The 22,140-nt window shown below is 39.8% G+C and overlaps 2 protein-coding genes and 1 long non-coding RNA gene across 13 annotated transcripts in view; 2 read left to right on the forward strand and 1 right to left on the reverse strand.

Annotated features, from left to right (window-relative positions):
- Positions 1-7,318, forward strand: part of hmgn3 (high mobility group nucleosomal binding domain 3) — a 51,940-nt gene extending 44,622 nt beyond the window's left edge. For 5 of the 9 annotated variants that reach the window (XM_044106512.1, XM_044106506.1, XM_044106507.1 and 2 more), the window contains 4 exons: positions 1,293-1,343; positions 2,245-2,337; positions 2,528-2,627; positions 6,467-7,318. In XM_044106512.1, coding sequence (XP_043962447.1) covers positions 1,293-1,343; positions 2,245-2,337; positions 2,528-2,627; positions 6,467-6,474 — 252 coding nt within the window. In that variant the 3' untranslated portion in view covers positions 6,475-7,318. The remainder of the gene's footprint in view (positions 1-1,292; positions 1,344-2,244; positions 2,338-2,527; positions 2,628-6,466) is intronic. The other 4 variants (XM_044106514.1, XM_044106515.1, XM_044106508.1 and 1 more) reach the window with 3 other exon arrangements.
- LOC122825255 lies at positions 6,768-12,598 on the reverse strand. 2 transcript variants are annotated; one of them, XR_006369606.1, is made up of 3 exons: positions 12,032-12,598; positions 11,747-11,947; positions 6,768-11,669 (listed from the first exon to the last, which is right to left on the reverse strand). It is a non-coding gene; the product is annotated as an uncharacterized LOC122825255 (long non-coding RNA). The 2 variants fall into 2 exon arrangements; XR_006369605.1 differs by having other exon boundaries at positions 11,747-12,572.
- Positions 12,599-12,659: 61 nt separating this feature from the next.
- LOC122825241 (pleckstrin homology domain interacting protein) overlaps positions 12,660-22,140 on the forward strand; it is a 42,406-nt gene continuing 32,925 nt past the window's right edge. Inside the window, exons 1-7 of one of the 2 annotated variants that reach the window (XM_044106487.1) lie at positions 12,660-12,993; positions 13,110-13,168; positions 13,254-13,283; positions 13,437-13,496; positions 17,680-17,830; positions 18,043-18,141; positions 19,320-19,480. In XM_044106487.1, coding sequence (XP_043962422.1) covers positions 12,954-12,993; positions 13,110-13,168; positions 13,254-13,283; positions 13,437-13,496; positions 17,680-17,830; positions 18,043-18,141; positions 19,320-19,480 — 600 coding nt within the window. In that variant the 5' untranslated portion in view covers positions 12,660-12,953. The remainder of the gene's footprint in view (positions 12,994-13,109; positions 13,169-13,253; positions 13,284-13,436; positions 13,497-17,679; positions 17,831-18,042; positions 18,142-19,319; positions 19,481-22,140) is intronic. The other variant, XM_044106488.1, reaches the window with a different exon arrangement.

The raw sequence follows: 22,140 nt of genomic DNA on the forward strand, positions 1-22,140 counted from the left end.
TTTTACAATGTTATTCTCTCATCAAAAACATGCCTAGAGTGTTGTTTTGATTCTTTCATGCATGTCTGAGAAATCATTTAATTTCCATGGCAACCATTAAGCTGCTTTTTGACACAAAACAGGATGGGATGGTATTAATATAACATGATTTTTTGTTTTATTTTTTAAAAGCACAATCATAATCATTAGAATTGTCACAGTTAACAGGTGAACACCTTAATAAGTTTGCCAGGTTGTGTCTGGCATAAGCGACATTTTACAAAGTAAACAAAGTATTTCATATAAAAAGTAACTAATCATGTAATAAATGTATACAGTTTCAACAGGATACAGCAGAGCGTATTCAAGGTGTATGTAGATGTCTGGTTTCAACTATAGGTGTGCAGGTTGTTTACGAAGCATTTTTCAATCAATTGATCAACTTGACATTATCAGTTGATTTTTGCATCAACAACATTGTTTGAAAAGTTTTGTGTTTTTTGGCAAATAGAAATAGTTGCATTCCTAGTCCAGGCTTTTTTGTAACAATGACAGATTTTTTTTTTTTTATGTCAACATCAACAACATTTGAATAAGAATTCATTTATTTATTTTATCGGGATCTGGCAGGGTTAAATTTGGATGTGAGTAGATTTATTGATTCACACATTTGCAATCCTACATATTTTGACCTATATGTACATATATACCTTTTGAAAGACAATAGAAATGTATATTGCAGAAAATGTATTTCCCACGTTAAATTTGATGCTATTATAGAAAACATAATATGAAAACGGTGCCATTCATTGGTTTATGCCCGATTCCCGACTTGCCATCTCTTCATTTCAACTGTTTAAAGAGTTAACCTCACAGTGAAGCATTGTTGAAGCTCTACAAGGCTCATCCTCTGTACAGGAAGGATATTCTTAGGAGAAAAAAAATCACATGATTTAACTTTTTTTGACTGCAGTGTTACTGAAGCTCGTGGCTTCAGGGTGCACTCGTCCACACTCAGTGCTGTAGGAAAACCTGCTCCAAATTTGCTGGTTTTCCACTGCGATCGTGTCACTGATCTGTCGTTTGAGGTCAAGATGTAGAGGAATGTCACAAATTTGTAACAAAACAAAATCCAAGTATACTAGCTTTTAATCAAGATTCTCGTCAGACATGAGTTTCACTACCATCTACTATATTAAGGGCACTATAACTATCATAAAATGGCTCAGATTGAAGAGACTGAATCAAATAATTCTTACAAAATGTCAGAATAGTCAGCTCTCACTGATGTGTTTTTTTGTTGTTGTTTTTAGAAACCTGCTCCGCCCAAAGCTGAGGTGAAGCCCAAGAAGACCGTTGTCAAGGTGAGGAGTTCGCTCAGCCGCGCTTTAAAAAGCTTGAAGTTCTTGGTTCTCTCAGCGACACTGCTGGATGCTCCCTCCACATTTACTGGCATCCCTGGTAAAAGACGTGAGGAGGCATTCAAATACAAACTTCTTTTATTGCTGGTGCATAAACTAGCTGGAAAATTTGAGAGTAATCCAACTTTTATTTTTATTGACTCAGTTGGGGGTGAGGGAGTCGTTTAACAAAATCACAAAATCGCTGCAGTAAAAACAAAAATCCCAGTAAAACTAACTGCAACATTTTCCTAGTTTATGTTGTTTTGACTTTAAGTTGATCAGAGAGATGAATAACTTTTAATTCGTAATCCGTGGTTTTCCATTTTCCTGGGATATGAGTACGATGAGATATCCAGAGTCCCACTTCACTTAGCCTTCAAAATGGGAAAGACGACAAAAGATGCCATTCAGGTAAGGCAAACAGGTTCTGGTCTTGAAAGTCTGGAAATGGCTACAAATAATAAGCTTTTAATCATATCCATGTCAATGAAAGGCTTAAAAGTCTCCATATCAGGCATTAAATGCTGTCTCCATGCCAACAAGCTATTTACAAAGCATGCCAGATTTAGTTATTTGGTCAGATGAGACCAAAATTAAGCTTTCTAACAACAAACACTCCAAATGCGTTTGGTTTGAAACAAATTGTGGAAAAGTGCCTCTTGTCCATTGCCAGCAATACAAAGTAGGTAACAAACCTGTGATGCTGCGGGCTTGTTTCTCTGACAAATGAATTTGGAGTCTTCTTAAAGTCTATGGTAACTATTTGAGATGCCAGGGGGCCTTTTAAAATAAAATCTTGCCGCTTCCTTGAAACTGAAATTGGTTCCTTAAACCTGGAGGTCTTGTCTTTTGTCTCATCTAGAAGGATGAAAAAGGACCAAAGGCCAAGAAGGGCGGCGCTAAGGGGAAGAAGGAAGATGGTCCGGCCCAGAACGGGGAGACCAAAGCCAACGAGGTATAAAGGAAGGAATATAAAAAATACTTTACTCCCTAAGGGACAGAAAGAAAAAAAAAGATTTTTATGTCAATGTATGCAAACATCATCCTTTCAAAGAATTACTTAACATCTGTTTTCCTCAGTAACTCACACCCCGATCATATCATGTATCTCCTCCTCACACACACACACACTTACACAAACATAGATCTATGTGTCTCGTCCATCTGTGAGTGTGTCCTCCATCAGAAGCATGGCTCCCTCCTTGATGTCAGTGAAAGGGCAGAGCGAGACAGTCAGAGTTAAGGGTATGCTGCAGTCATCCTAATTTATTTATTTTTTGTTTACTTTTAGTCACTAACCACTTTTTCATTTCTGCGTAGCTAACGTTTAGCCAGTGTGCTGTGGAGTGCTGTGTTTGTTGGTATGTTTGAAAATGTGACTTCAGCCAGCGGGGGTGGGGTCGGACGGGGAGGACGTGTTGCTTGTTCTGCAGTGAAGTGAGCCAAGGACAGAGTTTTTAATGCTGCTGCACAAAGCTGTGAAGTGAAATGTGATTGGGTCACTGCGTTCTCAGACAGCCGGTCCCTCCAGTAGTCACTCAGAGGAAGCAGACACATTGGATCCCCCTTTTCAAGTTAAGGCTGACTGCCGGAGATATTTTAGTGCTGGTTGGAAAACAGTGAGGAGGAATTAATCACATAGCCTGGAAAAGCTTTAAATATATTAAATCATTCGATCGATAGACACTTTTCCGGATCAAAATTTATTACATGCTCAGCAGGAAGGTGACAAATTTTAGGTTTGTAAAGTGTTTGATCTGACATTTGCCTTTTGGTAAGATACGTGGCAGGTGGCCAGGCAGCTGACTACTGGGAAAATTATGGTCACTTCAACACATTGTATCTGTAGTAGTATCTGGCTCATACTTACTATAGAAACGTTGCACGTTATTGTTTACATTTGGCAATTTTGCGAATGCGCGCAATGTTGTAGGGCGACAAGACGATCCTTTTACCTGTCACGCATAGCTGCGCTGCCACAGTAGAACAATTTTGTTAGCAAAATGAAACCTGGAGATGTAGATATTATCAACTCAGTGTGGTGCGCCACAGCAAATAGAGGAATAATGCAGAAAAAAACGCAGAAGACCAGCTCAAAACCACTCAAATTCTTCTTTTTTCTTGCTCTGTGTGTCGGCTAGCCGCAGACCCGTTGCCAAAGCAACCGCCTGACAACAGAATTCAACACCAAAAAACACACAACAAAAACAACTTTCCCGCACAAAGAACAAAACAGGACGTCCTGTTGCAAACAAGTTTTCATTTTCTTCAACACATACTAATTCAATTCAATTCATACTATTTCAAGGAAGTATCCTGTTATCAGCAATGTGCTTTATGCCCCAATCCCATTGAAAAGTACTGCACAGTAAGGTTTGTATGCTCATTTGTCTATTTCCATTGTAAAAGCAGATCATACAACCAACTCGTATCGCACCATTAGTTGTAGGTTTTAAAGTAATGGTACGATATAGTTAGGAATGATACTACTGGTATCACACAACACAGTCCAATATTTAGGGAACACAAAACGTCCCTACTTGCAACAAGCACGAGACATATCGGCGCACCACGATTGTTGAGGACAGAAACCAAAGATGTCGTCTTCTAGGTTGTATGTAATGCACCAGCCTGAATCTATTGAGGACAGGAAAACAACTATGTCCCGCTTTGGGCTAATCCACATGTCATTACATTTTATTTGAGCACGTTTGACCTCAATGTCAGATTTATTTATAAAGCACTTTTAAAGCCATTTGAGGCTTCACCAAAGTTACTCCTTTGATTCCTGATTCTTTTAATACATGAAGAAGTGCCAGCTGACTCGCATTCTCCCTGATTACAACGAATGCACAAAATTTATTAAACCTCTACCGTCTGCAAGATTTCTCTCTTTTTTTTTCCCTCCAAATGAAAGAATGACCATCAGGTGCAAACACTTTGATTTTACTTTCATCCAACCACAGATAAGTCTTCAAAATTAAGCTTTCTGTCTGTGCTTTTGCAATCTATAACCCAGCTTTCTATGTTGCTCTTTGGACGACTTTGTCCTCGCTGAATTGCCTTTCTGGCCGTGTTGGTGCAAGACACGCTACACTATGGATAATCGGATTCTCTTACCAGTTTCACCAAACTCTCACACATTTCACACCAGTGTGTGTTGCGTTCATCTCTGCGACACAGGACCTGAACGGTGGCATGGCGGGACATCCCCACCTCGTTTATGCTACAGAATTATTGTTTGAACTTTGAACGCACTCCCACGCATTTGTATGGAAGGTTGGTCCAGATTTTTCCATGATGCAGCACAACAAAGCAGTGTGTTTGTGTCCTGTAACAAAAAAAACCCCCAACATCTTCTGGCTTTCCTCTATTTAACTCAGATGTTGTAAATTAACGTAATCGGAGAGTTCCCAACAGCAGTGACATCATCATCATGTAGGGTAGCCAAATTATTTCCAAAAAGGAAGTAATTATTCTGGTTTAAAGTCTTACCAGTGAAAAAGAAGGAGTTTTGTCTTTTTATGCGCTGAATGTAAACATTTAGCTTCTACTGTAAGTCCTGTAGCAGTTACATATGGTAGTTTTGGTTGTAGAGTTTTTTTTGTTTTTTGATGAATTCAGAAACACCCCACACGTTACCCAGGGGGCGTCTTGTGCAGCTCAGTGTTTCCACGACACTTTAGATGAGGTATTTCCAGCAAAATACAGTAACTACATTGCAGGCAGGCGGAAAAATCTCCAATTACCATCTATGTTTCAACCCAACTCAGTTCTAAGATTGAATTTTAGGCATTTCTTTTGAAATCTTGCAACAACAACAAAAAACAAAAGCGAGTTAGGCGTGTTTGGGTGTACTGGTTTGGAGCGAATCAATCAGGTTACGCAAAGCATCTCTTCATCAAATGTTGACGTCACTCATGGCTGTAGTAAATAAAATTCTAATTAAAAGTCGAGAATACTTTATTGATCCCAAAGAGAAATTAAATGTTGTTGTAACTTATATTAATTCAAATTCCTCAAAGAGTTATCGTAAACGTAGCGGTTGCAAACCAGCCCCCATCAGACATTTCAGGAAAATGGCGAGTTCTTCCCTCCGAGCTGGAGGTTTGGACTTCCACCATCACCAGTGGATGGGAGCGATCCACCACTCCCATCCCAGTGTGGAGTGCCTCACACACCGGGTGCCATAGGCTGCACCCGGTGTGCACGCCTCTCCAGCACAGAGAGCTCTCCTCTCTGTGCTGGATGTATTTGCAATTTTACATTTTTCAGAATTGCGTCCCTCTATAGTAAGACACGGAGCCACCAGTGGACGGGAAAGTCTGCTGCGTCAAATGTGTTTCCATACTGTCGTGTGTCCCGCAATAACGCTTTCAGAAAAACCAAAAACCACTTCAACAAGCGAGGGTAAAATCTTTTTCTTTTTTCTTTTTTGTGAAAATAAGGACTTTTTTTTTTTTTTTAGAATATTGCTGTTTCCATCAATTTTTTCTAATCAGATGCTTCAAAATATTTTGACTAAGCCTGTCATAATAAATCAATTAATTGCATGATAAATTTAAACAGAGTCAATCATTTCTATTTTCATGATTTATCAGTTTTCTCTTTCTTGTTGGTCTCAACTGGCCATTTTTTGAAGGACAATTCATACTTTATAACTCATTTTATTTGTTATAAAGTTTATTTATCTTGGATATTTAAAATGTCTTCCATTTCCGGAGCTAAATGTTAGTTAGAATTTTGTGTTTATCTTTGAGAATGTGTTCTTGCACCATTTTGCTATTACCGTTGTTTCACTGGACAATTGTCTCCAAGCTGCAATATTACAATTTATCGCGATAACTTCTGTGGCAGTTTATTATCCAGCGAACTTTATATTGACATTCATCGCTCTTGCAAATGATCTGATTTAAACCTCAACATTACCAGTAAACCTGCCACACACATACACTTGAGTCTTACCACACCAGAATAAGCCAATAAAAACATCCTGGTTTAGGTTTAGCGTTTGGATAGCAACAGTTTCCTCTGAAATCCACCTCAATCGGATCGTCTAAAACTCGTTGTCTTCTTCCCGGCAGGTCTCTGAAGCAGCAGAAGAGGCGACCGACGAGAAGGCGTAAGAACTCTGACTCGTCCACCGACTCGTCTGCTCCAACTCCATGGCAGCAAAGCATCTTTTTTTACCGATGATTTTTTGTACCATGCCATCTTATTTTCTCTCTCTCTCTTTTGATTAGCGATAGCGATGGACAACCAGCAGAACCCTCATCCTCCCGCTCCCTCTTGCATCCCGTGTTGCTTTAGAATACAGCGTCCATCTTAGATGTTCAAAGGCACATTGACGTGATTTTATCAGACAGTTGCAGATGTTATTTGTGATGCCTGAAAAAATTTTTTTTTTTTAAACGGGATTCGGGGGCATAAATGTGACTGTTATGATCTCTAAACCAGCTTGGCCTTTTATTTGTAGTTATTCCTCTGCGAAGAAGGTCACCATAATCGGCCTGTCATGAGGAGATGCCCTGATCTCTACCCCTCTCCCTCGCCGCCCCCCAGACTCTTTGGGGTAAGGTGGAAGGTTAAAAATGCAGAGCAGTGGGTGATCAGACAACATAAGAAACATCTGCAGTGTAAGAAAACAAAAACATACAAAATACAATTCCTAGTTTTTAGAATCCCTGATGCCGTTCCACATAGCTCCTTTTGTATGTGTGTGTTGGAGTGCAAGTGTTTGTGAGTATTTTTTCTTTCTTTCCTTTTTTTTTTATTTTTTTTGAACATCTTGTCCTGAAGCAGAGAGTGACATAGCAATAAACGAGTGGTGCTCCTGTTCTGGGCGGCTCCGTTGGCGTCGGACCCTCTGGGCTTCGGCGGAGTTTCATCCTGTTTGGAGAGAATATTTTGAAATAAAAGAAAAAGTCCATCACACATACTTGCCCCCACCGTCTTTCTTTCTTCCTTTTTTTTTTAGCGTAAATAGAACAAATGTGGGGTTTCTGGGTCAAAGTTCAACGTGGTTATATTTGGGGTTTTACGTGACGAAAGGAAACAAAGCGTGATTGTGGTGTTGAAGAAATTCTGTGGTTTCTAAAGTTTTTATAACCCCAAAAAATCTGAGGACACATGGCACGCACAAGGTCAATGTGTTCACAGTTTATTTATGTGTGGACTTTGACTGGTCCGTCCTAACACACCAATGTACTTGGAGTGTTAGGTTATGGACATCCTGGTGGGTATCTGTGGCCCTTGGACAGATTTTTCTTTGTAATCAGGGTAAAATTATTGCTGACACCAGTGGAAAATGTTAAGTAGGACGCAAATTATTCTTGTTTTTATAACTAAGCCTTTTATAACCGACACTTTTACTCAAATGTTGACTTTGATGCACCCAAATCTGCTTTTACTGAATTTACTAAACTTGGCTAAATATAGCAAGTAGTTTGGAATGATTTAATAATGTTTCAATTGAGCCCAAGAGAAATGAAAAACTCCCTTTCAATGTAATGAAAAACATTCGTTTTATACAAAAAAGTTTAAATACTTGATTTGCTAATGTTATATTTTTATTTTTTGGAGTTCTTGGAGTCATTTCAACTTTTGACCCACATGACTAAACCTTTGGACACCCCTGACCTAAACTATTACATCGTAGCTCTTCCTAAAAGAAGGTGAGCTTTCTTCTCAAGCCTTCTTCAACACAACTAGCTTCTCCATTTAAGCTGAATAAACCCTCCCCACGGCATGATGCTGCCACCGCCATGTTTCGCTATTGTGATGTTTGTGGCAGGCCTAGGCGTCGGCAACCAATCTATGCATTACATTTCCACAGAGAACGACACTAACGGTGTAAAAAATATATATTCTTTTGTCAGTCTGTTGCAAACTATGTACTTTTTCGATAAAATTTAAAAGAAAGGTATGAACTCTGAAACAAAAATCAATTTTTTTTTCTGTAATTTAAAAATACAAACACATTTCCTATTGTCTGAAGAGTCATGTTGCTTTTGTGACTCTTAAGTTTTGTTGAGCAGAAGTGGCTCTTAGGGTTGGACCGGTTGCAGACCAGATGGTTTAGGGAAATGTGCTGCAGTTTTCCAATGTGGCTTTTTTACATTTTGCCCCCCAAAAAGTTCCATTTTTTTGGTGTCACCTAAATAGAACAACCTTTCCCCTTGCAAACTGCAACTTCTTATTTTTGGCTTTGTTTTGACAAACGGTTAGCATTCCCGAGCGCCGCTTCAATGTGTCCAGGTTTAGAAGTACTTTTTAAAGCGCTGCGTGTGTGTGTCCATCTTTACACCTTTTTGTGTGTGTGTGTGCGTGTGTGTGTGTGGGAGGTCGCCAGGGGCACGTGGCAGAGTTAAATACAACTGCTGTGTCAGGAAGTGAAAGGTCAGCATTTGTTAGAGTGGTGGGACCAGTGAAACCGTTCGGCCTCCTCATTTGACCTGTCGTTCAAAACCATAAACCAGGAGTGTCCGAACGTTTCCTCGCTTGGGCCAAAATCGTCAAGTCAGAAGGAGTTGAAAGTCCAAAGAACATTTTCTGTTACCAACTAGCCATGCAACACTTTAGTTAAAGAAAGTAGTCAGAGTTGTTGCTAGAAATGGACGTCCACAACTTGAAAGCTTTGCCTAATTGAAACTTTAACCAAGTTTGTTATATTCATTAAAATCTGATTTTTGGTGCAGCAAAGTTTGATTTTGGGTAAAGGAGGGCGCAAAAAGTGTGGTTACTCAAAGACGAGTACTTTGTGTTGAAGCCGATGTTTTCTACTGTAAGAAGATTTTGCTTTGTGATCATTTTGTCCCAATTAAAAATAATAAGTCTCCATCTACATCAAACACCTGTGCTGATCGACCAAATTTGAGGTTTTCCATGGTAGCATCTACAAGAAGACAGAATCCAAACATTTTTATTTGTGTTGTGCTCATGAATCCTCATCACAAAGGGACGAACTGGTGGGATTTAAGCCCCTTGCAGCATTTTGTTCATTTTAGTAAGCTGTAGTAAAAACTGTGAAAACTACAGAATTGCTAAAACAGCGCACATTAGAAACAAATACAGCAGTTCTAGTGTCTCAACAAGGTCTTTGGATATAAGCTAACAACAGTGCATTCAGTTTCTATTTGCTCCCATAATGTCTGCCTGTTTGTAAAATAAATTATAACCTCTGATTCCACTGTTTTGGCTGTGACATGCTGGGTGGATCAGGGTGAGGTCGCCTCCTTGTGGCCGTGTCACTCCATAGGTCAGCAACCTAACTGGTATTCTCTTCTTTCTTTTTGTTTTTTTCTAATTTTAGCTCTCTCTTATTAAATAAAACGTATCTAGATTGGAAAACTCTCAATGAGATAACTTTTTTTTGTTCTATATATATATATATATCTACTAAACTGTGCAAAATTGCTTTGCCGTGTGGTCACATAGCTTGCAAATTGTGCTTAAATCCATTTTAGATGAGAGACTGAAGTAATTTTCCTGAATGGAACGCTCTATGTTTATGGAGAGAAAAGAAACAATAATTTTGATTTTAAAATGCACATCATTTGCAGCCCAATGACCCCCACCCTCCCAAAAAAGAAACAAACAAACAAAAAAGACAACAGAGCAAGCCATAATACAGACAAAATTGCTAAATTTTTCAAAGTTGATAAAATGGTTATTTATTTCTAATCCTAACGCTGGAAAATGCACGTTTACAATGCTTTCAACGGCATGTTTCTTCTGATTTGAAGCCATATGACAGAGCTCTGCCTTGATAGACAATCTGTGTAGAGAAATAAAGATTAGGGTGATGAGAAGTAGGCATTCCAACCTCAGAGACTTGGAGCTCCTCACCAAAGTTCAATTATCCAAATACAGGTGGAAAAAATGCAGAAACTTTTCAGTTATCCTGGAAAGGATATGACAGGTATTTCTTTATGTTTTAAAAGATGGATTTTCTTTATTATTATTATTTAACGGACTCCGCTTGTTTTTATTTTATTTTATTTGGAGCGATGCCCGTCTCGTTTGCTACGACGCGCAAATACTTTGGTTAAAAGAAAACATCTTTAAATCTGCCAGGGGTCATTTTGTGCTCATCTGTGCTGGTGAGGACTGACATCAGGAGTTTTGGATAACAATAATTTGTTCTGTTCTTGGTTTACTTTCAATCGTAATATGATGTTTTTTGTTTTTGCCATATTTTAACCCACTTCATGATGTCAAACACGGTGTTTTTTTTGTTGTTTCTTTTTTTGGGGTAATTTCTTGATTCTTCAAGTGCTACACTAATTAGATTTGGGTGAAATAAAATTTTAAAAAGTAAAAAAATAAAAAATAATTATATTTTTAGCTGTTGGTTTGGATTGCTTTACCCTGCCGTAAAAGAGCAAATTATTTGAAATCTGCATTTTGCATTTATTTAGGTAATCTCTGTCTGTTTTTAAAATTAGGTGAATGAGCTAAAACATGTAGGTGTAAAAACAGGACAAAACAAACCTGTAAGGGTTTTTTGTTTTCCAAATAATGTCTGAATAAAGCCTTGGTTTAGTAAATATAAAATTGCTATGTCGGGAGATATTATCCAATCATAAAAGGGGTTGAACACTGAACACTAAAAAGCTATTCCTTGTGGGAAATCTAGTCTGTTAAATGAAATTTTTTGTTTTTATTAATTTCTTTTATAAAACTATTACAATATGAAAAAGAAACAAATATTCCAATTTAAATGGTTGCAACAAACGGGCAAAAAGAGCAACACGTTTTTTCTGGTTTGCTTACTTTATTATCTTAAAAAACATAAAAAGATTATTCGTTTTTGCTGTGTTTTCAGGTTGGGAGAACATTAACTCCTGGCTGGTTTTGCTCTACGTAAACACATGAATATAACTGCAATTATCTTTTTGTATCAAAATATCATACATTTCAAGGATGCAGTTAAGTTCAAGTGTTGTTCGCAATAAGACACAGTTGAGGAAGATTGACTTTGCTGCGTGTGCACTAAGCGTTAGCCGTTTTTGTGTGCGCACCAAGGTCGCCTGAGAAGAATTAGTCATCCACGCCACTAATGTGGCCTTTATGAAGAAACGACAAGACGAAAGTCATGAAAAGTTGTGTTGGTCGTTTGCCACGAGACGTGCGAGAAGAAAAAACGGGTGGAAGAAAATGCTCTGGGTAGACGAGGCCGAACATGAAACAGAAACTGGCACTCCGTTTCACATCACCTTGGAAAAACGACTGTCCCTCTGACCCACGGTGGTGGCAGCGTGCTACTGTGGGGATGATTTTCTCCGACTACAGGGATTGAGGAGAAGACAAATGAAGCTAAATGCTGAGCGAAAGTGGAATAGTGGAATGGTTTCAAAGCATACCCGTGTGTGAGACTGGCCCAAAGTCCGTTGAAAGCTAGGTCCTTTTTGTTCTTTCAAAAAGCACGTTCAGATGCGTCATACGACTCAAATCAACCCGAAACTCCAGGCTGCCTTTAACTTTTGTGAGACAGGCTTTGCTGATCTTTTTGGTTGTTACATTCCCAAGTTTGCAGAGTCACACAGAAAACATTAGCATGGACACTGAAAAAAAAGAAGTTGCTTGTTTTAGCATTATTCCTAAATAAAACTTTGGCGCAAATGATGCAAAAAGTAGCTTAAACTAACTGTTGTTTATTTTTCTTATCTGTAAGTCATGCTGCTGGTGTGTGTTTTCTTGTGAATCTTCCTTGATGGTCAGCCTTGCATCAGTCTCTATTGTTAATAAATTGCTGTAACTCACGGGGTCTCATTCATTAAGCTGCATTCCCCATTTCCCTCCCTTCCCCCCATTTTACTGCTTAGCAATATTTGGAAGAGAAATGGACGACTTCCCCACCAAACGGCACAGAGTGGGTGTGTTACAACGTCGTGTTATACAAGACTGCAACAACGAGCGAAGTAAAAACACGCGCATATTCACAGGTTTGCAGAGCTAAAACAATGTACACGGTTAGATTCAACGGTTGTAAATCCTCCACGGACACGGGAGCCGTAATATTCAACAAATTCTGTTAAACAATGTCGTAGAAATTACGCAACGCTCCCTGCGTCCTCTGTTAAATTACAACTATGTAATACTTTTTTTGTTGTAAAGTGAGGTAAATACAGGCTAATTTCATCGTAACAGCTAAGCTACAATGTGTCCTCTGCTTTAGCAGGGTGCCATTTCTAGCTCCACTCTACAGAGACAGAGTGAGACGCACTTGTTTGTGTGGTTCCGCCATTTTCGTTGAGGGGGAGGGGGATTAATACAAATAAACAAAACAATACAAACCAACAGAAAATAAAATTCAGCAGGAGCAACTGTTAACATAATGACATTTTAGCCACTCGTCGCCAACATCTGAAGAACGTTATCCTGCGCAGCGAGTCGTACGGCGCGAACTAGCTGACGCTCGGCGGATGAATATCAACGCAGGCGGGACTATGTTCGAGCGAGGCTGAATGGAGGCAGCCTCTTCCTGGTGGATAAACAGTGACAGCTACAGGGCAGCCACCTAGACCCAGCACACAAGCTCTGGCGCTGCCCTGGCAAACAACACCCAAAATGGCTTCAGACAGTACACACATCGCGCAGTTGACTTCTGGTGAGTAAAGTAAGAACGAAGAGTGTGTCACGGCTGTTTTAATAGCCCCCAAAATTTTCTTCGGTGCCCTCTTCTAACGCAGCTCCCGTCCTCTTCTCCCCCTCCAACCGTACCAGAACTGTACTTCCTAATAGCCCGGTTTCTAGAGGCTGGACCGTGCCAGAAAGCTGCCGAGGTTGGTGTTTTTGCATTTTAGGTTAATTTAGAACATGTCCAAATTTGTCATGAGGTGTAATTTTGCGTTTTTATCCTATTTTCAGACCCTGATAAGGGAGGTGGAGGAGAAGGAGGTAAGCAGTCAGCACTACGAGAGAGATGCTTCTCTCTGCACTGTACTGTGGGATGTTGCCTTTTCTCTCTGAATTATCGTTTAACGTTTTAAAACATCACTCCACACATTTATGAACTGGGTGGTCACACTCCACACTATTTCTCTATTTTAGCTGCTACCCAGAAGGCTGGACTGGACAGGGCAGGAGCACCCCGGGACGTACAAAAATTTGGTAAGGCTGCTCTATAACCGAGGAAAAAAGTTTTTAGAGAGCAAAATAAAAATTGAATTTCCCGCAATTTTTAAATCAGGTGGCAAAGAAAGAACCCTAAAGCACTCTGCTCCTGGCTGGGGGGTTGTTTTGCAGCACCGACCGGGTCGAATGCCGACCCCGTGTGCAGCCCGGTGTGCGGGTTCGGTGTCACGCAGGTCCAAAAGGTTTAAATAGTTGTTGGAAAATAGTGTGCGAAATGTTGATACGTCACGAGGGCTGTGTGGTGTGGGAGCGCCAGGATCAGGAGGAGGGACTCCCTGCGCCACAAGCCTGGGAGAGATGGAGGCGCTCTTGTCCTGCAAAGAACCAACATTTGTGTGCGTGGGGCAAGAGTTGGAAAATATGACTTTTTTTATAAGAGAGGGGAGATATAAACAGCAGATTTTAGTAAAGCTGCTCTGTTGGAGCTTCCTGCTCGGCGTGGAAGCATTCTGGGGAAAGGAGTTGTTTTTGGGGGAACTTGGATGCAAGTTGGAGCTCAAGAAAGGAAGCTGATCAGCTCATGTGAAGACGAGAGGTAACTTTTTTTGCTGATATGTTCTATTAGAGCTATTAATTTGAAGGATGATTGTCATGTAAACAAACGGTTACAAGCGCTTATTTACGCACGGGGGCGTGGAGACCATTTGTTATCGCGTGCATATTTACGTCTTGGCTCGCCCGCGTGAAGTGAAGTAGTCGACTCATTTTTTTGTTGTTGTTGCTATTTTAATTATTTTTATTTTAATATTAATATTTTAGAATGAACGTGACACATTTAAAGGAAAGAAATACACACACAGGTTCGCGGGTGCGTTTCCTCGCATTTCCGGAAAACGTTTCATGTAGAGATCGAAAGGCGAATCGCTGCGAATTACGACAGAAACGAATCTTGGATGTTTTAAGAAAATAATTGACGGCGCGCTTCTTTCTGCCTGGCTGCGTTTCTTTTTCTCGCTCTTCCTGCTTGTCTCTCTGTTCCTCCCCCTCCTCCTCGTCCTCCTTCTCTCCCTCCCTTCTTCAGCCAACCTCACCGGTCTATTGTGTGTAACATCCCCTGTTGTGTGTAGAGTATTTAAGAACAATAATCCTGCGGACGCGGTTTTAATTATTCGACCAAAAAAAACCGGAAAGCGGATCGTGGGGCGTTTCAGATCTCGGTGTTCTGCCTCTCTGTCAAAGAAAGGGCTGGGAGGGAAGGGGGGCAGCGATGAAGAGCACACGCATACCCCTCATTGATATTGTTGTAATTAACAATATTAATTATGGCTAATTAATTGAAAGAGGGGGGATTAATTAGATTTCTGATTATTTCCATCTTCCATTTAAATAAAACGGATCCATAGCGTTTTTGAAACGTTGCGGTTTTTTTGAAAAAGAAAAAAAAGGAAATATTTTGTTGCTTTATTAGTAGCTGATAAATAGAATTATTGATTTATTTAAAAATATAATTGTTAATTTTCTGATAATTTTAGACCAAGTAATTTAAACTGGAATTAGAAGGTATATACATGTATATATTTATTGCTAATTTTATATTTTTATTGTCACCCAAGGAGGTGTAAGATATGAAGAAGAGAAAATAGAGAACTTGCAGTGGGTGTGAGGGACCATGTGTTCAGTGTTGGTGCAGTCATGGCCGGGGGTGTGTTCTGAAGGAAAATGGAGCCAGTTGTTTTTGCACATCTTTCACTTATGTATATGAGGACGTGTGTGTGTGTGTGTTTTTTTTTATGTGCCGTTATTAGATCAGCCTGAGACAGGCTCTGATATGTGCTTGGCAACACCGATCACGTCTCAGCGCCATCAAGGATGTTGAAAGCAATTAAAGGGTATCTCTCTGTGTGTGTGTGTCATGAGGAATAAGTTATGGTTGCGGATTAGATAAAGAAATTAAGCAAACGAGTTTCTAGGAGTAAATGTGTAACAGTGGGCTTATTTAACCAGCTGAGACATGCATTGTAAATTCATTGTGTTTGGATATTTTATCACAGAGTCTCGTCTCCTTAAATGAACACCAGGCTTTTATTTTCTTTCCCTTTAATCCCGCCGTGTGTTGCATGCTCTTTGAGTCACCCAGGCATGTGTGTTTCTTCAGAAGTAGGCCATGCGAGAGAGTCCCCCACGTGTCAGTGGAATCAGTGACACACTGTGTTTATAACAGGCTGTTTTTTTTCTGTTTCCTACCTCATGGTTGTGTTGTGTGCCCCTCTTCCCCCATCCCCAAAGAACCAACCCCATTACTCTCTGCTGCTGAGCATTAGCTATGTGACATTTTAGGCTGTGTGCTTCTCCTATTGAGCATTTTGAGAACGAATGTAATTTATTAGCAATGTGGTCAGCGGTTAGATGTCTTTGTTAGCCTCGTTCTGTTTGTTTCTGGGGAATGCCTTAGAGATGCTAAGGCATTCCCTTAGCATCATAAGTCACCTAACAATGACTTATGATGTTGCTTATCATAAGTCATTGTTAGGTGTAAATTTCCAGTTATCAGTACAAACTCTAAACATGCCAATTTGGCTTCCAGTTTTGTCCTTTTTGGTTTAAGTTCAGACCCACAACTGCCCAACATATAGTTTCAGCGTTTTTGATATGTGCAGGCACATTGTGAGTGACCTGCTTGCACACGGTACCGAGATTCTCACGGTATTAAAATCTTGAGTTAAAATACCTGAGTTTTAACACAAAAACTTATAACTTGATCCAGTAACCTTTGGCTTACGAGAAAAGAGCAACACTTACTTTTTTGTGCTAGAAAGCAATACAAGATTATATTAAGACGTATCTATAAAATGTATTTATTTATTTAATTTTTAATCTATAAGGTTAAGCGACAGCATAAAATTAACAACCAATAAATAGAATTATGCCTGTTTTTCAAACTATGTCATGTTAATCTTCTGCATAAGCAGCACTTATGTAACAACCTTGTACTAACAGGTTAGCTGCGCTACAGACCTGCAACTGTGGCATGTCTGCTGTGGAGTAGTTGACTTGCAATCGGGACGTTGTAGGTTCGATTCCAGCCTGCATATGTTTGTGTCTTTGCCATCTAGTAACATCAGATAAGTTGTTACAGATAAGATGAAAACAACATGTAAGCCTCCTTGGCTGAAGGAGGCTTACATCTGAAGAGATTCAGTAGTTTGGGAAAAGAAAGAGTAAAGACCTTGTTCTCATCATGTTCTCATAAACTGCCCAGGTGAAAATGAGATCCAGATCTCAATGGTGAGCTGGTTAAATAAAGGAAATAAAACTCAATATTGTGTCTTGTTTCATCTTGAGTTTTAGCTGTCTGGACGTAAAACTATACAAATAGATGACAACCAGATGTTTTAGAGTCATAACTACTTGAAAGCTTGATGTGCTTTGATGCCACTAACTAACCAATGCCCTACCTATCACTGATGTCAGAATATGTGGCAGTTTACATCCACTGACGCGCACTTTTTGCCAAAAGCGTTATTTGCAAGCACCATACATTGAAATACGAAACAAGGATAGAAATGCTAAATGAAGAGTTAAAGAAAATAAGTCGACAGCTTCATCATTTAAGCTGGAAGCGTAAAATGGCACGATGAACTTAAAGCTGAATGTCATCCGGTACAAACCAGCTGTAATGAGGTTCTCACTCACTGAGTTTTTAGCCCGGATTTACAGAACAGTATTTTTTTTCTATGAAATGCTACTAAAGTGAGTTTGCCAGAATATAAACTACCCAATTACATCTCAGCAAGTGCTCAGTATGTTTGAAATTAACTGAACGGTGTGAGAGTTATGGAAAAGCACGGACGCAGGTTGGATGAGAAAATAGTCATACCTGCCTGCACACACACTTTCTCCTTTATGCCGGCGCTCTCTATTAAAAAAAAAAAAAAAAAAAAGCAAAAATCTCAAACTTGAGTTTTTTTCCCATGGGTAAACCATTCACATCAATTTGTTTATATAACACAGAATGCATGAAGTTAAAACAACTCAAATCCAGTTTTACTTGGTGAATATTTGTCTTTTAAAGCTTGTTCCAATGAGAGGAACTGTATCAAATTAAGCTTTTTGCATCGCTAGCAGAAAGCTAACGATGCTTTAGCAGGGTGAGAGAGCTCTGTTGTTTTTTTTCTGCTGTCCTGCTCGCAGTGTTTGCTGATTGAACTCTTGTGTTCAGGTGAAGCTGTACAGACACGTCGCTCCAGACCACCTGCTGCAGGTTTGCTCCAGAGTTTGTCCGCTGCTGGAGAGGGAGGTCCCCGCCAGCGTGCCGGGACTCACCAGCCTGCTGGGGGCCGGCAGGCAGAACCTCCTGCGCACCAGCAACAGTAAGTGGATGAACAATGCATGGGCTGCTTTTAACAGCGACACAAGCCAGTGGATGTACATCATACATGTGCAGTCTGTCATGGAAACCTTTGGGAACCAAATCTGAAAGTGTTAAAAGATGGAGGGCTTTAAACGCATCCAGCCCAAGCTGAAGGTGTGCCGCACAGTGATCTTTAAAACATGACTGTGTCTGCTTCCTCTCTTCTTCCAGGCTGCAAACATGTTGTGTGGAAAGGTTCGGCGTTGGCAGCACTACACTGTGGAAGACCCCCGGAGCCACCTATTATTTATGGGAGTCCACCCAATATTGGTATGAATTATTAGTATGTTTTTATCTTGAACATGCATGAGCCTGGATGGGTTTGTCACAGTATGTTAGCATTAAGTAAAACTACACTATGTCGCTGTATTTACACCAACATTTGATCCATTTTTTAAATTTAAAACAGAAAAAAGAACTGTCATTTTTTTACTGCTGCAAAAGTACAATTGAGTATTGAAATTTTAATAATTTATTTAATCAAAGCTATAATTTAGGCTAAGCACATAAGCATCACAAGCTAAGCTATTGATATAATCATCAACTAATTTAGTAATCGATTAATCGGAGTATACAGACTCAAAAAAAGGCCATTTGTTAAAAAAATGGAGAGATAATCCAGCCAAACCTGTACATAATATGTATACATTTTGCATTTATGATAAGAATACCTTTGTTTGTAAATATGTTTTACCTAAAACTCCTCCAGTGGCATAGTTTAGTCTACCCAGCTGGTTCAGTTGATTTAAAGGAAAGCTATGCTGTTGCATTCTAGCTACTGAGATGCTTATTTTCTTATTTTAAAAAGGAATTGTATTTTTTGTTTATTTACATCTTTAATGTATTTTTAATACTGTGTGAAAAGGTTTAAGTGGTTTAAGAAAAATTTGTAGAATGTGCCCATTTTTTTCCTGATTAATCATCAGGGTGATCAATGACTAAAATAATCGTTGGTCACAGCTCTGCAATTGAGTTTGTATTCTTTGTAAAATGAAGAAAAATCGAGCTGCTGCCTTCAGCCCTCTTGTGTCGCCTATCACCAGTCGGCTTTAGGAAACCTTATTTTGTGGTTTTGAAACCCAAACTTTTTAAAACTCTGACGTACCTTGACATTAATAGCTGCACCAATCAATCTGTCACATATTAAAGTTTTTCTTGAACTTACTGAAAACAATTGTATTTTTTTTTCCATCTTCTTTAAGTTTATAACCAATAGCGTTCTCTTTTTCTTACTTGTTTTACTACGATAAAAATCAGTTGACCGTGAGTGGGGATCGTCTTGTAAAGGCTCCACTTTATTTTGGATTCATTTGCCATTCAGACCTCAAAGAAACCCAGAATTAGTTATTGATCAGGACAAACCTGACCCGTCCCTCTCTAGGTCACTCCTCAGCTCTTTTCTCTTCAAGTCGCGTACTGATTCTCTTGATTTTTCTCTGCCCATCAAGTGGAGACGAGCCACAGCCGTCGACTGAACGGCTCCTACCGCCTCCGTCAGCTGGTGCCCACAGCCGTCTACCAGCACATGAAGATGCACAAGAGGATCCTGGGACACCTGTCGTCTGTGTACTGCGTAACTTTCGACCGGACGGGTCGCCGCATCTTCACAGTAAGAAGGCTGTTTTTTTTGGGGGGGGTTTTTGCCTTTGGCGGTGCTGGTATATGTTTAGATCTTTAGTTGAGATCAGTTGGGACTAAAGCTGAACAAATTAATCAGATTAATCGTGATGAATTGATTATTGAAATGATTGTCAACTAAAATTTAGCAAACGATTAATCGTTAATTGGAGTAAACAGTAAAAAAAAAAAAAAAAGGACCATTTCCGGAAAGGTGAACACACTCAAAGCAGAAATTTAGCCAAAACTGTATATAAAAAAAACATTTTGTATTTAAGATATATAAAAAATAAATCCTTTGTATGATAAAATGTTCTACCCAAAACTCCTCTAGTGGAATAGTTTTAGGTTCAAATTCTTCAAAACAAATTCTCCAAAAAGCATCTTTTTAACAGGTTAATCAAAAAAATACTAATCAGCATGATCCCTACTGTGTATTAATATTAGATCCAGCTCTTCACATGTTGCAGATGCATCCTTTGCTCCAAACTGTCAGGCATGCACTCAGTGAATGCTTTGCTGTTCCATTTTAGGCAGTGTAATGTTAAAAAAACCGAATTGAATCATTTGTTTCTTTTTATCTTTAGATGTATTTCTAATGTGGGCTGCTCAGTGGCGCAGTTGGTAGAGCTGTTGCCTTGCAGCAAGAAGGTCCTGGGTTCGATTCCCGGCCCGGGGTCTTTCTGCATGGAGTTTGCATGTTCTCCCTGTGCATGGTTCTCCAGTCTGGGTTCTCCGGCTTCCTTCCACAGTCCAAAAACATGACTGTCAGGTTAATTGGTCTCTCTAAATTCTCCCTAGGTGTGAGTGTGTGTGTGAATGGTTGTGTGTCTCTGTGTTGCCCTGCGACAGACTGGTCACCTGTCCAGGGTGAACCCCGCCTCTCACCAGGAAACCAGCAACCCTCCCGACCCCATTAGGGACAAGGGTGAACAGAAAATGGATGTATGGATGAATGTATTTCTAATATAGCGCAAAAAAAGGTTTAAACAAACCATCTGCAAACTGTGCCAAGTTTTTAACCCGATTAATCGTCAAGTCAGAATAATCCATAGATTAATCGATAACTAAGATAATTGTTGGTTGCCACTCTAATTGGGACACACCTGCTTGTTCTGGTGTTTAAAGGAGCATGTTGAGCTTTGAACGAGTCGGTAGCTTTGAGCTTACCTAATTAGACCCTTAAACGTAACTGTTTTCCTTGCTGTTCGAGTCATTTCTCTTACGCCACAGAAGTTGTGCTCAGTCACTCACAGCTACGTGATATGGAAGAAACAAATCCAACAAATTTTAATCTAACAGCCACGTCTCGTGCCGAGTCCAACACTGGTCCAACAATTGGACGGTGCGAGTTTGGTGTTGTTGATTTAAACACCTCTTGCTGCAGTACACCATTTCCAGCGTCTGCTCCTTAAATCTCTAAAAATGGCTGGCTGCTGCGAACGAGGGAGGGAGGGAGCTCACACTGTCTCTCTGTCTGTTATCTGTCCCCCGTTTTCTCCAACCCATCTTCATCCTGGCCTGTCCCCTCTTAGTTCCCTTCCCCTCCCCACTCCCCTTCCTTCTGTCCCTCTTCTTAACTGGAGAAAATGTTTCCTCTGAGGGTCTGGCTAAGCGCCAGAGTTAAAATTCATTTTCGCTCTTTTTTGTCTTTCTCTCCTGCTGTCTCCTCTCATCACTTTTATTTATTTATTTGCTTATTTTTGGATCTCTTCGCTCTTTCAGCTGCAACCTTCTATTAATTAATTATTAGATTGTTGTGTGTGTGTTTGTGTGTGTGTGGGGGGCCTAAACACACTCTGATTATTCCGTGAACAAGTGTGAGCAGTTTTGCTTAAGCCATAGATTCTCAGGCATCCATATTGATTTGTGTAATATAGCTCAGCAATCGGTTGGAGCTCATTATCAGGGTCATTAGAGATGACATATCGAGACGTCTTGGTTTGGTTGAAAAGTCTCTGTAATTGAAAGTTTTCTTTCTTTCGCTTTTCTTTCCAAACTTTGATGCTCTTATTCCGGTAAATCAGAGTTTCTGCAGTCGGAAAATGCTTGAAAAATGCAAAACATGTCCTTCACAGAATCAATTCTCCCTCAGATTAAACCTCTATTACCTTTTCATAAACTAGACTCAATATCTGGGCTCTTCTAGTTGAATGTTCTTCAGATAAAAATTAAGAACACAACATTACCCACCGACTCTTGTATGAAGTGAAAATCCCCCTCCGAATGCCTACCTTCTTGTTTTTAATTGGAGACATTTGATGTGTGTTTTTGCATCGAAATGACGGTAACCTGTTGTGTTTCTAAACGAAGCCGAGATCTTAATCAAGGCACAGATGGATCTGGCAGCACGTTGAATTGCAAAGCATTTTAACCCCCGACAGGCTGGATCACAGACAGGAATGCTCAGCCGAGTTTCTCCCTCCACCCAACCTCTGAAGGCGGGTTTCATGCCTGAGCTGTGCTCTTGATCTTCTGCTCAAACTAAAGAATGTTCATGAAGCGTGTATTAATCGGACAGGTTTCTTCTAGATGCAGCACTCATGCTGTTTGTTAAGATTCTTTGGACCTTATTTGATGTGGAGCTCAAATGTTCTGTGATTTCTGTTGCTGCTTAAGATTTTGATGAAAATCACAACAGTGTTTATTGTC

This window comes from Gambusia affinis, linkage group LG22 (genome assembly GCF_019740435.1).
Source record: "Gambusia affinis linkage group LG22, SWU_Gaff_1.0, whole genome shotgun sequence".
Taxonomy (NCBI): domain Eukaryota; kingdom Metazoa; phylum Chordata; class Actinopteri; order Cyprinodontiformes; family Poeciliidae; genus Gambusia; species Gambusia affinis.